Source organism: Heloderma suspectum, chromosome 4 (assembly GCF_057233095.1).
Source record: "Heloderma suspectum isolate Gila_16-S chromosome 4, 16-S_ref, whole genome shotgun sequence".
In the NCBI taxonomy this organism is placed as follows: Eukaryota; Metazoa; Chordata; class Lepidosauria; order Squamata; family Helodermatidae; genus Heloderma; species Heloderma suspectum.
In genome coordinates, this window is record NC_139461.1 from 48,970,767 (window position 1) to 48,987,263 (window position 16,497).

At 45.1% G+C, this 16,497-nt stretch overlaps 1 protein-coding gene across 8 annotated transcripts in view; it reads right to left on the bottom strand.

The window, feature by feature from the left end:
- Positions 1-11,479, bottom strand: part of LOC146346811 (carbonic anhydrase 2-like) — a 120,723-nt gene extending 109,244 nt beyond the window's left edge. Inside the window, exons 1-2 of one of the 8 annotated variants that reach the window (XM_084849203.1) lie at positions 11,046-11,476; positions 6,135-6,332 (exon numbers count right to left, since the gene is read on the bottom strand). In XM_084849203.1, the coding sequence (XP_084705329.1) occupies positions 6,135-6,332; positions 11,046-11,073 (226 nt within the window). In that variant the 5' untranslated portion in view covers positions 11,074-11,476. Of the gene's footprint in view, positions 1-6,134; positions 6,333-11,045 lie in introns of all 8 variants that reach the window. The other 7 variants (XM_084849204.1, XM_084849206.1, XM_084849208.1 and 4 more) reach the window with 7 other exon arrangements.
- Positions 11,480-16,497: the final 5,018 nt, after the last annotated feature.

Genomic DNA, 16,497 nt, shown 5'->3' on the forward strand with positions numbered 1-16,497 from the left:
AAGTCTGGATTCAACCCTAAAACAGCCCATAAGTTTTGGGTGGCTTGTCAGCCACCCCAACAACACACCCTCACTGGGTTCACACATAATAATAACAAGGTATGGCACGCCTCCTCCCCCACCATGGCTTGAGTATTCAAATTTGTGGATACCTCCGCAACAAGAAGCCCTACTGGAAAATTAACCCACAGTGGCTTCTCGTTATGTGCAAACTGGGCCAAAAACTCTTGATCTGTTTATGCTGCTATCACAAAACAAATTCACAAGTGATCAGTTCTTTGTTTCCAGAAGCAGGCTCAGTGAGAATGTAATTTGCGAGTTACTGTGAAATACACAGCTTAGTAACTTGCTAGGTTGCAAACTGGTTATAAATTCTCTCTTTAAATCATTGTTTTCTAACATCCTTTTCTATAGTTGCACTCGGATGGTCATTACACTCTGCTGTGTCTTTGTAATAAAAGGTTTTAACACTCCAGAAATTTTTAATAGGTGGGGAAATGCCTTTATTTAAGACCATCAAAGGAACTAATTTCCAGGCTGCTACCAAACACAATGTCCTAATAAACAGATTTGGTTGTAATCTACAAACTACACTGGAATATTCCAGCAGACATTCAGGGCAATCCTATGTATGTTTATTCAGAAGTAAGTCCTAGTGTGTTCAATGAGACTTACTCCCACGGGAAATGGTTCAGGGTTGCAGCCTTACAGAGCAATCCCATGCAAGTTTACACAGAAATAACTCTCATTAGGGTTTACTCCCATATGTGTGCATAGGATTGCAGCCTAAGTGAAACATCTGTGAGACTACCCTATGAAAGTATGGATTACAGATGATCTATCAGCAAGCCCCACCTTTCTCCTACTGAACAAGATGATTGTTAGCTGGGGGGCGGGGGGCAATGGAACAGAAGAAATGCCTGCACCAAATCCCTCCCAACAGGGGAGAAATGGGGAATTCCAGTAATGCAGCAGGCATATAGGCTGCTGCAGCACTCACAAAACTCTAACTGGGAGCAGAACTATGCATGCCAGCCAGGCTGCTTGATGTAGGGAATTTTCTCACCCAGCTGTCTCCTGCTTCTGCTCACATATTGCCTTTTGTTGGAAATGTGCAATTAACTCCCATTGATTTCAGTGAAACCTATTACAGTATCACCTATTCTGAACAAAGAGGATAGGTGCATTACCCTAATATCAAGGGGTAATCCTGCAGACATTTTCTCCCAAGTGTACTGCTTGCTACTGAAGTCCATATGAAACAGGAACATAAAGAATGGACAGCCAGTTATGCATCCCAGTTAAACTAATATACTTGCATTAGAGTTCTAAAATCCTAGTACTTCAGTGCAATTAGGTTGTGAATTTGGCTGTAGACCTCACTGTTAAATTTAAATCCCATGCCACAAACAATCTGAAATCTATTCCAAGGGATTGTTTGCACTTGCAATACATTTGGTAGCTCAGCAGAAGTGAAACTATCAGATACAACCAAAGAAAGTGCAGTAATGGGAGGAGGATGGATAAAAACCCTACAAATGATTACAAGGAGAGCTTGCAAAACACGTTTAATAAAAATAGCACACAGACCAAAATAATACCAACTGCCAATTCAAGGGAAACAATAGACCCTTTCAGCACTATATATGAAAGCCCTTTGACAAATTAATATGCTGTATTGATTTTCTACCATTTGGGGATTTATGGCATGTCTGATGCTGTACTAGAGATCATTAAATGTTAAGGGTGTGCTTTAAATGTCAAGTGTCAGATCCTGCCCTTCACAGTGCTAAGTGTTACAGATCTGCACAGATGAATACATGGAACAAGACTGCTGTTATAACACTTTAATTTCTAAATTTCATTCCATTAAGTTTCACCTGTTTGGCATTCTCTTACTGCAGCAAAATAGAGTCTGGCCCTTAAAGCAGTCCTAAACTTTCTTTTCCTATTAGGTTCAGTGTTGACTATAATGTGCATAATAGTGGCTTTATTATAGACATAATACATGCTTAGAGGATACTATAATAATGCAGCTGATAAACACAGCAATGTCAAAATATTCTCTAGGATAATAAGGTAGTCATAAAATAGCCACAGAATTTCCTTGCTGTCAAAGAGATGTGTTATTGTCTTTAATTTTATTATGCTGTGCAGCACGTGGATGTTTCAATAAGGAAATAACTGGATGTTTAAATGATTGATTTTGAGAGTTCAGCAGCCCAATTCCCCAAATGTATATGGACCATTCCATATGTAGGATGCACACACCCTACAGCAAAGATTGATATGGATATTACACACACACACATGCACACCTTAAAGTTGTTATTAATTCTCTGAGTGAATAATTCACATCTATAGAAAACACAAAGTGTGTTCATTTGGCTACAGATGAACAGTAGGACAGATCTTTACATTATATTTGAAAACTATATTTTGTTACAATATTATTATTTCCTACTAACATACCCTAAAATGTACACAGGCTCAGTCTGATGAGTAATAGGAATCCCTCTGTTCTCATTATATCATAACACTGGATGTTAGCAACTTATTTTTAGCAGGTTGTAAGAATAATAATATATAGTTTACATGTCAGTATCTGCAGCCACAGATAGTTCATGATTTAGACTTCCCCTTTGCTATGAAAATGTACATAGACAAAACAGAACAGCATACTTTTACATGAACATGGATATGACAACATTTCTACTTTTAACAGGAAGGTAATGAAATGTATGATATATGCAGCATTGTATGTAAATAGGTATCCCAGAAAATCCAGTTGGGATAATGTCATATAAATAGGATTGCTAATTCATTTCACAAGTTATTAATTTATGAAGCTGCCTTATACTGAGTCAGCCAATTAGCAGCAGCTCTCCAAGGTTTTATACTGAGGTCATTCCCAACCCTGCTACCTGACGTTCTTTAACTGGATATGGCAGGGACTGAACCTGGAACTGCTCAAAACAAAGGATTTCCTATTGATCAATAGGTTGAAATTATATAATTGATACAGTTGAGTGTGCATGCAAGTAAATTTAATGCATTGTGGTTTTTAAACCCTATAAAAACGGCAGCACCTGCAGCTGAATCCATATAGCCAGGGCTTTTGTTTTCAGAGCACAGAGGAGCTCCTGAGCTACTCTGATCACTTCCACTCTAGTTCTGTCCTCCTCTGTTTCCTCCTCCCACTCTCCACAAGCTGTAGCTGCCTGGGACTAGCTCACTGCTGCAGAATTAAAATTATCAATGTCTATGCTGTATTTTCTGGCTGAGCCACTGATCCAAAGGACCTACCTGAAAACCTCTATACGTCCCTTCAACTCCGCTGTCTCAGAATGATTGTGTATAAAAGAAAGTTACTCAACAGCCTTTCAGCAGCTAGATATGTTGATCTGGATTTTCAGAGGTGCTGTGCATATTCACAGCCCCCATTGCCTTCCTCCGACTGAAGGGAGAGGAACTCAGCACTCCGAAATAAAGAGCAAGACAACTGCCCAACAAAGTGCTCTTAAATAAGGAAAAACAGAACAGAACTGAAACTATGGCATGGCTACAGTCACACTGTGAATCACCAACTATGCTTGCTAATGCAGAATCTGATAGTCCCTACAGAATTCTAAACATGTCAATGCCTCTACATTTGTAAGAACAAGTTTCCTGTCCACATGATTGTTAAGAGGAAAAATGTTTCTCTTAGAAACCTTAGAAACCAGAGCAGTTCTGGATATTGTAGCTGTATGGAGCAAAGGTCTCAAGGGCATGACCCCAATCCTATGTGCCCATTGCCCCTCTTATCTTCCCTTTCTCTCCCTGTCCAAAACAACTGAAACAAAAGAGTAAGTATTGTGGAAAATTTCTAATTTTGCAACCAGAGCAAAGTATACAAAGAATATATGCAATTTGCACAGAATTGCAGGTATATTATTAATGTAATTTTCTGTATCATATTTATAGTGCTGAGCTTTACTAAAGGTGCATTGTGCGGGGTGCCTTCAACTTCTTTTGGCTAGAGCTCTGGTGTAGTGCAGGCAACCAGACACCAAGGAAACAGTGTGTGACAGAACTAAAACCTATTCCAGCTAGAAAAGATAGTCTGCATTTAGCTCTACATTTACCACGGCACTGTTTTTCTAGCAAATGCCGGCAGTAAAACAGGGTATTGCAGTTTAAATACATGCTTTGGCTGCAGTCCACAAACTATTTTACCTGTAGAGTATGCATATTAAAAATCAAAAGAAGTGGGCTTTGGATTGCAGCCTTTCACACAGTTGCTTGCAATACTATTTGGAAAGCTCACAAGTTAAAGCTCTCCTAGGCTTTTTGAATGCGTCCTCTCAATGACACTGCCAACACGGGGAAAAATAGGACACTTGCTCAAGCAAGTCAAATCGGGCACTGTCTAGAGAAAGCCACAGCTTCTGTTTCTACAATGGCACCATTTCCTACATTTAAAAGCTCACTCACGATCATTGTGGCTGGGTCAAAATTGCTGCACAGGCATCCGACTGAGAAATTACAATGATTAAAAAGCAAGGCTTCAAACTCTTACTCACAAGAGTCGCCTCGAACTTCAACATTATTCTTGTGATCACAGATCCTCATATGGAACAAGGTCTTACAAAATGAAGGGGGTTTTAATTTGGCGTTACTGTGCACAGAATGTGCTGATGAAAAGGATGACTAAATAGCCTTTGGTGAACTGTGTGGGAATGTGGGAAGAATGTGTTGCTGCCTTTATTGAAAAACTCAAAAGATTGCTAAAAGGAGAGAATTTCAACCTGATGCCTGTTCATAGCCACCTCCCCTAGGATACCCTTGGCATGCCACATGCTCTAGAGCATCAGATCCCCTTGTCTCAAAGAACTGCTTCTTATTCTGGTTCAAAAGAACATTGCACATGCAGAATATTGCACATGCAGCATATTTCACTCCCCAGAACTCCGCTGACAGGTACTCCAGCACTGCAAAAGCTCGTCATGTTTCAATTTTGTTTGTTTCATCTGGGAATCCAGCATATAAAATGCAATGGTATAATTGAATGCATTTCTCCCTTTTGCCTTGCTCTATTCACACCCAGACCCTCAACCACACCTAGTCTGATGATTTTGCACATATTAGATAACTTAGCATACTTTTCAAGAAAAAGAATATAGGAATGTAGACTCAGAGAATATTTGAAACTCACAAATTCTAACCCCACAGCTTAATGGCAAGATCATCTACTGCTCAAACAGAAATTAACCTGCATCATCTAAATTACTATTGCTGCAATTCTATGCACATTTCACTGGGAATATGCCTCATTGAAAATGGGGCTTACTTCTGAGTAGATCTGCATAGGATTGTACTGTATGTGTCACAAGCAAGTAACACTTATCCCTATCCTGAAAATCACATCTGTCAAATTAACTTATATGTGGCTATGAGGAAGAAAAAAGGAAAAGATAAAAAGAAAAGGTGTTTTGAAAATGGATGTTAAACAGACCATAGCTACTACTGAAAGGGGCAAAGGGTTAGGTGGCCATTACTCTCTTTAGATTATGTGAGGTTTCATTCTGATATTTTAGGCTACGATCCCCATACAGATTTACCTGTGGGTAAGTACCATTGAACATAGTGGGACTTAGGAGTGCACTGTCAGGAAATTCACGTGCATCCCATATGTTGTAAGCCAGCATTCCCCAATCTGGTGCTCTCCATATGTGTTGGACTATAACCTCCATCACCACCAGCCAGCCATTGGCCATGCTGGCTGAGGATTATGGAAGTTGAAGTCCAAATCATCTGGTTAGTGGAAGGCTGTTGTAACCTATCCAGAGCCTTCGATACAGGTATGGGAAAATATCCGAAGAAATAAAGATGAACTTTTATCATTTTGTGAACCTCCCAGAGAGTTTTAGCTATTGGACAGTACAGAAATGTAATAAATAAAATAAATACAAATTTTCAGGTTGCACTCATTTCTGGTACCACAAGGCAACACAACAGTAGTAGAATACCCATTTGCAATACATTGACTAACTTTTTCTAGGAGGTCTCTCCCCGTTCTCTTCGCTTCCTACTACCTCTTCCCCAAAGCTTCCTGTCTAAGGAAGGAGCCCCCAAAGTGACCAAGTACTAACCACATTTGTCTCCAGAGTCATCAAACTCCACATTGAAGGAGTGGCCATTGTTAACTATTCTTTTGGTTGCAGATGGGTCATAAGTGATACTCAGGGACTTCAGTGAGGGGTCATGCTTGGTGGCCTTATGTTGGATGTCAATCGGTGACTGCCGTTCTCCGTTGGCAATGGGGCAGCTCTCATGCCAGTGAGCAGGTCCTATAGCGAAAGCCAGGGAGAGAGAAGAAAAAGTGGGAGTGAAGTGCTGATAACAAACTCAACGGAGGCCTTAATGCCTTAAGTGCAGCTGGGAAGCTTTCATATTTTTGCCTCATCAATATTGAATGCGAGTATGAAGCGATCTTGGCCAGCTGGAATTAGGAGCCTGCACTACTGGGCAGAGACAGATCGTGATGCGAAGCACGCGGTGGGCTGGGAGAGGAACAAGAGGATCTGTAAGCTTGGATCTAGACTTGCAGGGATCTAGAAATTCGGGGGTGAGGCCTGGAGAGATATCTGAGAGGAACACATCAGCCTCTGGCCTTTCCCCACTAAGTGAGGTGGGGAAGGGCCCAAGATAAGGATGCCCAAAAAGGGTTTCACAATGACAGATGGGGAGCCCGTCTCAATGAATCATTCAAGGAGCACAGTCTGTGGATAGAACATGTAACCAGGGCTCACACATATCCACGCTCATGACAAACACCAGCGGCATCTCCACTGCTTTTGCAAAGCAATGAACAGGATAGGAGATTCCCACCTCTTCTTGGATGTCCATCTCACACGCCAATTTTGAAAATATGCAGGAGAAGGGGCCACCTACCACTCCCCCATGCTCCATGTGCAGATTTCCTCCTCCCCTAATTGCCGGGAAACCCAACTTCCCCCGTGGGACACGGGGAAATGTCCCGCTGGGATCTCCCTAGGGGTGGCCCACAAATTCCACACCAGCACATCTCCATCTCAGGCATCCCAGTGATCCCGCATACATATTATGCCAAGTGTATGTCTAAGGTGCTTCCAGGACTCAAGTCAGGATCCCTGCTTGGAAGACTAACAGTAAATATTAGTCGGCCAGGAAGGGACATCTGGGGATAACAGTAGTATGGGAGAGCCAGGTGGCCATGAAAGTCCAGGTAAGGAGAGTCTCCCCATCACTTGCATCTCAGTCACCTCTGGCCTGGATGTAGCGACGCCTCCTGCAGGAAACCCTCCTTCTTTGGATGTCCCAGTCCGGCTCAAGCATCAGGACCAAGCCCCAGGAAACCCGCCCAAGATCGCATCTTTACAGCGGAGTAATTAATCCGGGAGTAATTTACAGCGGAGTAATTAATCCCCTTCATGGATCACTGCCTTGTTGTGGCGAAGGGGCTTGCGTAACTCAGTGAAGCCATAAGCTATGCCGTGCAGGGCCACCCAAGACGGACAGGTCATGGCAGAGAGTTCTGACAAAATGTGGTCCACTGGAGAAGGAAATGGCAACCCACTCCAGTATTCTTGCCAAGAAAACCCCATGGAACGTATCACAAGGCTAAAAGAGATGACGCCGGAAGATGAGCCCCTCAGGTCAGAAGGTGTCCAATATGCTACTGGGGAAGAGCAGAGGGTATTTCCAAGTAGCGCCAGAAAGAGTGAAGCGGCTGGGCCAAACCCGAAAGGACACTCAGCTGTGGATGTGTCTGGTGGTGAAAAGAAAATCCGATGCTGCAAAGAACAATATTGTTTAGGAACCTGGAATGTCAGATCAATGAATCAAGGTAAGCTGGAGGTGGTCAAACATGAGATGGCAAGATTGAACATCGACATCTTGGGAATCAGCGAACTAAAATGGACAGGCATGGGCGAATTTAATTCAGGTGACCATCATATCTACTATTGTGGGCAAGAATCCCTTAGAAGAAATGGAGTAGCACTCATAGTCAACAAAAGGGTGGGAAAAGCAGTACTGGGGTACAATCTTAAAAATGATAGAATGATCTCAGTACGAATCCAAGGCAAACCATTCAACATCACAGTAATTCAAGTCTATGCCCCAACCACTGATGCCGAAGAAGCTGAGGTTGATCGGTTCTATGAAGACCTACAACACCTTCTAGAACTAACACCAAAAAAAGATGTCCTCTTCATCATAGGGGATTGGAATGCTAAAGTAGGAAGTCAAGAAATCACCGGGATAACAGGCAGGCATGGCCTTGGTGTACAAAATGAAGCAGGACAAAAGCTAATAGAGTTTTGCCAAGAGAACACGCTGATCATAGCAAACACTCTTTTCCAACAGCATAAGAGGCGACTCTACACATGGACGTCACCAGATGGTCAATATCGAAATCAGATTGATTATGTCCTTTGCAGCCAAAGATGGAGAAGCTCCATACAGTCAGCAAAAACAAGACCTGGAGCTGACTGTGGCTCAGATCATGAGCTGCTTCTTGCAAAATTTCGGCTTAAATTGAAGAACGTCGGGAAAACCACTAAACCGTTCAGGTATGACCTAAATCATATCCCTGATGAATATACAGTGGAGGTGAGGAATAGATTTCAGGGATTAGACCTGATAGACAGAGTGCCTGAGGAACTATGGACGGAGGTCCGTAACATTGTTCAGGAGGCAGCAACGAAATCCATCCCAAAGAAAAGGAAATGCAAGAAAGCAAAGTGGCTGTCTGATGAGGCTTTACAAGTAGCTGAGGAAAGAAGGGAAGCGAAAAGCAAGGGAGAAAGGGGAAGATATACCCAACTGAATGCAGAGTTCCAGAGAATAGCAAGGAGAGACAAGAAGGCCTTCTTAAATGAACAATGCAAAGAAATCGAGGAAAACAACAGAATGGGAAAGACTAGAGATCTCTTCAAGAAAATTGGAGATCTCAAGGGAACGTTTTGTGCAAAGACGGGCATGATAAAGGACAAAGAAGGCAGGGACCTAACAGAAGCAGATGAGATTAAGAAGAGGTGGCAAGAATACACAGAAGAACTATACAGGAAAGATCTGAATGTCCCTGATAGCCATGATAGTGCGGTCACTGAACTTGAGCCGGACATCCTCGAGAGTGAAGTCAAGTGGGCCTTAGGAAGCATTAGTAACAACAAAGCTAGCGGAGATGACAGTATTCCAGCCGAGCTATTTAAAATCCTAAAAGATGATGCTGTTAAAGTGCTGCATTCAATATGCCAACAAATCTGGAACACTCAACAGTGGCCACAAGACTGGAAAAGGTCAGTTTACATTCCAATTCCAAAGAAGGGCAACGCCAAAGAGTGTTCAAACTACCGCACAATTGCGCTCATTTCACATGCCAGCAAGGTGATGCTCAAAATCCTACAAGCTAGGCTTCAGCAGTATGCAAACCGAGAACTACCGGAAGTACAAGCTGGGTTTCGAAGAGGCAGAGGAACTAGAGATCAAATCGCCAACATTCGCTGCATCATGGAGAAAGCAAGAGAATTCCAGAAAAATGTCTATTTCTGCTTCATTGACTACGCTAAAGCCTTTGATTGTGTGGATCACAACAAACTGTGGCAAATTCTTAAAGTGATGGGAGTACCAGACCACCTTACCTGTCTGCTGAGAAACCTGTACGAGGGTCAAGAAGCAACAGTAAGAACCAGACATGGAACAACCGATTGGTTCAAAATTGGGAAAGGAGTACGACAAGGCTGCATATTGTCACCCTGCTTATTTAACTTATATGCAGAGTACATCATGAGAAATGCCGGGTTGGATGAATCAGAGGTCGGAATTAAGATTGCCGGGAGAATTATCAACAACCTCCGATATGCAGACGATACCACCCTAATGGCAGAAAGCGAAGAGGATCTCAAGAGCCTCTTGTTGAGGGTGAAAGAGGAGAGTGCAAAAGCTGGTTTGAAACTCAACATTAAAAAAACGAAGATCATGGCATCTGGCCCCATCACTTCCTGGCATATAGAAGGGGAAGAAATGGAAGCAGTGACAGATTTTACTTTCTTGGGCTCCAAGATCACCGCAGATGGTGACTGTAGCCCTGAAATTAAAAGACGCTTGCTCCTTGGGAGGAAAGCTATGGCAAACCTAGACAGCATAGTAAGAAGCAGAGACATCACCTTGCCGACAAAGGTCCGTCTAATCAAAGCTATGGTTTTCCCAGTAGTAATGTATGGCTGTGAGAGCTGGACTATAAGGAAGGCTGAGCGCCGAAGAATTGATGCTTTCGAACTGTGGTGCTGGAGAAGACTCTTACGAGTCCCCTGGACTGCAAGGAGGTCAAATCAGTCCATCCTAAAGGAAATCAACCCTGAGTGCTCATTGGAAGGACAGATACTGAAGCTGAAGCTCCAATATTTTGGCCACCTAATGCGAAGAGAAAACTCTCTGGAAAAGACCCTGATGCTGGGAAAGACTGAAGGCCAAAGGAGAAGGGGACGGCAGAGGATGAGATGGCTAGATAGCATCACGGATGCAATGAATATGAACTTGAGCACGCTCCGGGAGAGAGCGCAGGACAGGAAGGCCTGGCGTGCTATGGTCCATGGGGTCACGAAGAGTCGGACACGACTGAACGACTGAACAACAACAATTAATCCGGAGTGGGTTGCATCTCTCCCTTCCCGCCCCGCCCCCGGTTGTGCGCCTCTCCGAGCCGGAGAGCGTTTCTCTCAAAACGCCTCCTCTGAAAGGCGCGTTTCGCCCCTTCTCTGACTCTTCGAGCGCGGAGCGGCGGCGCTATTAGCGCAAGCGGCGGCGGGATGCGCTCCCGGGGCGGGATGCCAGCAGCGGCGGCAGCAGGTGCCGCGCGCGGAGCTTTCCAGTGCCTCGTCTGGCGCCGGGTGACTCTCCCGGGCTGTCAAGCAGGCAGCAGCGCGTGGTGGCGTCAGCTCAGGGGGGACTCGCCTGAGGGTCAGGGGAGACGGCGGGCGCCGGCGGAGGGCGACCCTCCTGCCGCGAGAGGGACTCACCGTTGTCCTTGCCGTAGCCCCAGGACATGGTGATGGCTCGTCTGTGCCCGGGCTCTGCGGCGGCTGCTCTCGCTGTTGCGCGCTCCGCCCGCCCGCGCTCGGCTCCGGTTTGCCCGAGGTGGTGGCGCTCGGGTTCTTCTCAGGGGCTTTTATAGGCTCCGGCCAACTCCATGCCCCGCGCGGACATCGCCGAGGGGGGAGGAGGGAGGCGGCGGCGGCGGCTCCCGGCGCAGCGCGGCCAAGGGGGCGGGGAGAGGGGGAGAGGCAGGCAGGCAGGCAGCCAGCCAGGCGGGCGGGCGGTGCGCGCGGTCTCCTAACGCGCTCCCGGGAGCCGCCGTTTTCGTCGCCGGGGCTCCTGTTCCGTCACTGTAGCTGCAACAGCTGCTGCCGCGTCACTCCGACCCGGAGCCTGGCACAGGCGAGAGCAGGAGCCCAGCGTGGGCTGCCGCCGCTTCGGAGGCGCCGCGCGAGGAGAGGGATTGGCTCAGGCCCGCTGAGGAGACGGATCAGTCACCAACTCATGGGGGGGGGGTGGGAAAGAGAGTGAGGGGAGCGGAGGGAGGCCACTGCTCGGGCTTCGCCTCTTCTCCTCCGAGGCCTTCCGCCTGACTCACAGCCGCTGCCGTGAATCTCTGCCACGCAGTCCTCGTCCCACGCGCCGGAGCCTGCTTCTTCCCGGAGGCGGGAAAAGCCCTCGCAGGAGTGACCTTGGGACGTTTCCTCGTGCGCCGGGGCCCGGCCGGGCGAGGAGGGGGTGGGGGAGCGCGGCGGCGGGGCGGCCTGGCTTGTGCGGGGTGCCGCTGCTGCGAGAGGGCTGAGCGGTCGCCCGGGTCGTGCCCAGGGGCCGCCATCACGGTAGGCGGCCCACGGGTTCAGCAAGGGACACTCGTGAAGAACGTGCGCCCCGGAGTTGCCTTGGAGGGCGTGCGAGTGCGCCGCTTGGTTATCTCTTCAGCCATGCTCTTCGACGACCCTGGGTGAGGTACTCGACGCCGGGGTGCGTTGATTCCGGCCGCCCCCGTCCCCCCGCGCTTCACTCCTCATCCTTTGACTGCATGCTTACGCGTGAAAACTTGGCGTCTTCACATCTTGATCGCTAGTATAGAAGTGCGTGTTTGGACCGGGCGAGGGGGGGGGGTAGTTAGAGAGTGAAGCCCGTGGCTGTACCGCCTCACATAGGGGCTTTAAATGTTTATTTTTAAAGGCTTTAAAAATGTGTCGCATGTCCATTTAAAGACGGAGTGCTTCTTTTTGGGAACAGGATATGTAGAATAAGAATAGGCTGGCCGCTGGGCGCAATGTATATATTGCCTCCATGATCATGTGGGTATAGGATTGCACCCTAAAGCTATTTTCCGACAGCCTAATCCCATATGCGTTTAATGGAGTTTGCCAAGGGTGCTGCCAAACAAGAGCGCTTTGCTTCTGCAGAGGCATTGCTTTTCCGCCATTAGCTGGAAGTGGAATTGAAACAGAAGTTCCAAGCAGCACTTAATGTAGTTCTCCATTAACTAGCATTGCCCTTCCCCCATGCTGGAGATCCTCCTGTAACATCTAGGAACATAGTAAGCAAGCTGCCTTATACAGAGTCAGACCCTTAGTCCATCTGGCCCAGTATCATTGACACTGACTGCCAGTCGCTCTCCAGGGTTTCAGGCAGGGAGATGCCAGGGAACTAAACCTGTGATCTTATGCATTAATGCATATGCTCTACCACTGAGCTGCAGCCTCTCCCTCTCCTACAAAACAGTTCGGCAAAGGGCCCTGGCAACTTCAATTACAAGTTTATTGTTTCATGGAGGATAAGGCTATTAACGGCTAGTAGTCATGAAAGCTATATATTATCTCCAGTATTGGAAGCAGTATGCCAGTTGTTGTGGAACATGAGTGGGAGGGAGCTGTTGCACTCATATCTTTCTTATGGGCTTCCAACAGGCAGCTTGGTTGGCCACTGCGAGGACAGAACACCGGACTCCTAAGGATGCTGTAGGCTACCTGGGATAAGTTAACATGCAGTTCCCTTATAACATGTAGTTTAGCCCTTAAAGAACAGAGACAGACAAAAAGGTGCTCTGTTAGTTCAGGTATCGGAGAGATGCCAACACTGCAAAGTGGTTTAGGAACTATTTCAGCAGTAAATTGACAAGACAAACTTTCAGCATTATTCCCTAGCCTCCTATCCTATTTCTGTGTTATTTAAAAGTTTATCTCAATGGCTGTTTGTCCCCATAGGAGGCTGCTTCTGTGTGGTGACCATGACTTGCCACATGGGTCCATTTTTAAAAAATCTAAAAAGCAGCTTTGGACAGGAGTTTAGTGGGAAGCATGCGCACGCACGCGCGCACACACGCACACTCTTTAACACTTTATTCATGTCCTCCTGAAGCTGCTTTACAGTTAAAGGAGGGGTGGACAACTTTGGCCCTCCAAATCTTGCTAGACTGCAACTCCTATAATCCTTCACCATTGGCTATGCTGGTGAAGTTGCAGCATGAGGGCAGATGGGAGTTGCAGTCCAGCAACATCTGGAAGTCCACAAGTTCCCCACCCCTGAGTTAAACCCTTTTATGGACTTCCATGTATCATATAGTTTCCTTAGGGCACCATCCTATGTGTGTTTAGACAGAAAAAAAAAACCCTGTCTAAACATGCATAGGATTGCACCCTTAATAGAGTAACTATTTTATTCCAAGTGGATACCTTGTACAACTTCCAATGTTGAAAAGTCCAGTGTGGAGATGAAAATAAAAGTCCAGTAGGATTTCCCATGGGCAGCTGGTTGGCCACTGTGTGAATGCTGGACTACATGGACCTGTAGGGCTCTTCTTATGTTCTTAAAAGAATACAGGCACCCTGCGTTCACCTTTGTACCACATTGTTGCAAATAATAAAGATAAGTGAATAACAGGTTGTGCAAACTCTTTATGGAAGAAAATTTACTCAGTGGGGCTAGTATGAATTGTAACAAAGTGCGTGGCTGACTGTGACTAACTTAAACAAGTCATGGGTGTGTGGATTTTCATGACTACCTGGTATCATCTACCGACACCTGTATGAGCCTGCCCAAGCATTAAGATCAGCAAGAGCCATCAGATTGGTGGGTACTAAGGATAGTGTTTTCTTAGTGGTGGCCCCGCACCTTTGGAACTTCCTTCCTAGAGAGATAAGTGTGGCCTCATCACTGCTGGCTTAAAAAACAACAGCAACAACCTGAAGACACATTTATTCCAGTCTGCATTTGATGCTTTAAAAGCATTAGCTGCTGTTGATGCTGTGTGTGTGTGTAAAATTGTAATTTCTATGATCATGTTTTTGTAATATTGTACGCCACCTTGTGAGGGCAGTGGACCCTGAAAGGCAGGCTTAAAATCTTATAAATAAATGTGTCAGCAATTTTCAAATATTCTCACTTGGTTATTTCCGCTTTTGGAAGGGTATTTCTACACCAAACAGCATTATCCTTTCATAGGTACAGTAATGTACAAACGCATATGTAGCTAATAGTCTTTGTTGGAATAGGGCCAAGTGAGTTACATAATTGTAAAACTGGAAGAACTTTGGCATAACCTCATGGTTTTAGACGCGTGCTGCAGAAAGAAATGAAGGGCTAATAGTGCTTTACCTGTGAAAAGAAAAGTGTGATTATATTATTTATCATTTCTAATAGCAAAAAATGAGCCAACTGAAAATTACGTGGAAGAATCAAAGGCATTTCTCAAGAGTTCTGTGCAGATTACCAGAAAATGCTTCAAAGATTATTACTGATTAACCAAATTGCCATGGTCTCTCACACTCCCATGGTGCAGCAGTGACCTTAATGTACAACTAGGAAGACAGGATAACAAAAATATGCAGCAGCAAACTTAAGAATTGGCTAAAGTATGTTTAACCCATATGAACCTGCCTAATGTTAAAATCATAGCTGAGGACTTGTTCCAGGTGCCACCATCTTTGGGAGACCAGGTAGGTGTGGCTAGGGACAGGGCAATTGCTGTCATAGGTTTCTGACTGTGCAGTGCCCTCCTCAGAAATGTTCGCCTGCTGCTTTCTTTAATATTTTTTAGTTGTCAGCTGAAAATACTGTTTTATTCACTGAAGCCCTTGCCTGGTTTTAATCTTGGATGGCTTTTTGGTTTTTTACGTAATGGCTTAAATCCAATGTGACATGAGCAGATGTCCGTTTGCACAATGGGGCTGCCCTGTCCTCTACCCTGCACACACACTCTCCAAATTTGTTCTAAAGGGTTCCCCACAGCTGGGGAGGGGGGCAGGGGGGTGACAAGCCTGATGGGTCAATGGTAAACAACCCCAGTGCCAGCACCTGAGTTGGCATGGGCATGTTGGGGCCCACCAGGGCTGCTGGTGCTTGCTGCAGGATGATTTCTTTTTATGTTTAAAAACGTTTTATAGTCAGAGTGGCCAGCTGAGCATATACATAGTTACCGATGCTCATTTTATTATTTTTACTTTTACTATATATTCTTTTCTACAACAAAATAGTGCTTATCTCCAAGCAGCAGACTCCATTTTATTCTGGTGGTCATTGTGGTGCTAAGATTTAAGTGAATTTAAAGTGTGAAACTGAACATCCTCAAGAGTATTTCTTTTTATCAGGGTTGACAAAACAGTTTTGTTTTTTTACTGTAACATACCAGGAACATAAAAGCAGTTGTAAAGCATGGGATGGGGGGGGGGGAGAGCAACATTAATTGTGTGCTTCACAACTGAAGTAATACACATAACTGTTTAAAAGGGGGCTCCCCAAAAGGTCATTATATCCAGTGTTCAAAATTACCTACCTACATCACTGACTGTGCTCAGCATAAAGTCATACTCAGGTAAGTCTTAACATATCAGTCATAGTTTTCAGCAGATTTACCTCCGACGAAGTATGTTTAGGATTGGATTGGAGGGCTGAGCTGAGCAAACTGTTAAGTGTTTGTGTCTCATATACTATTTCCTGGGCATAGTATTTCATTTTTTATATATCTCACACATGTTATATAGTTATATATTATTGTAATATTCACATCCTTTTCTATATTAAAATAGATTTTATTATAAAGTATGTTGCGGACCATGTCAACATCACTGGGATAAATTACTCTGAGATACAGACGCTTTGCACTTGATAGGGAACTGACTGTAATCTGCAAACTCCAGAGAAACCAACCCAGATCTATGGATTGCAAACTCAAGGGCAAATCACCAACAGGCCCTGCAGTGGCATAATCTCATTTCAATGCAATTTGCATGAAGAACCCTATCAAGATCCATTTAAATGAATGAACCAGAGGTTGAGCAGTAGATAGGTTTGTTGGTTACATCTTATGTCCCTCCAATGGAGAAGGTGGATGCCTTGGCTGAAAATACTGAATAATGCACATTGCACTCAGGAAATTACCTGAGGACAGGAAATAGTTGCTCTGGGGCAATGTTTTCATTCAAACAT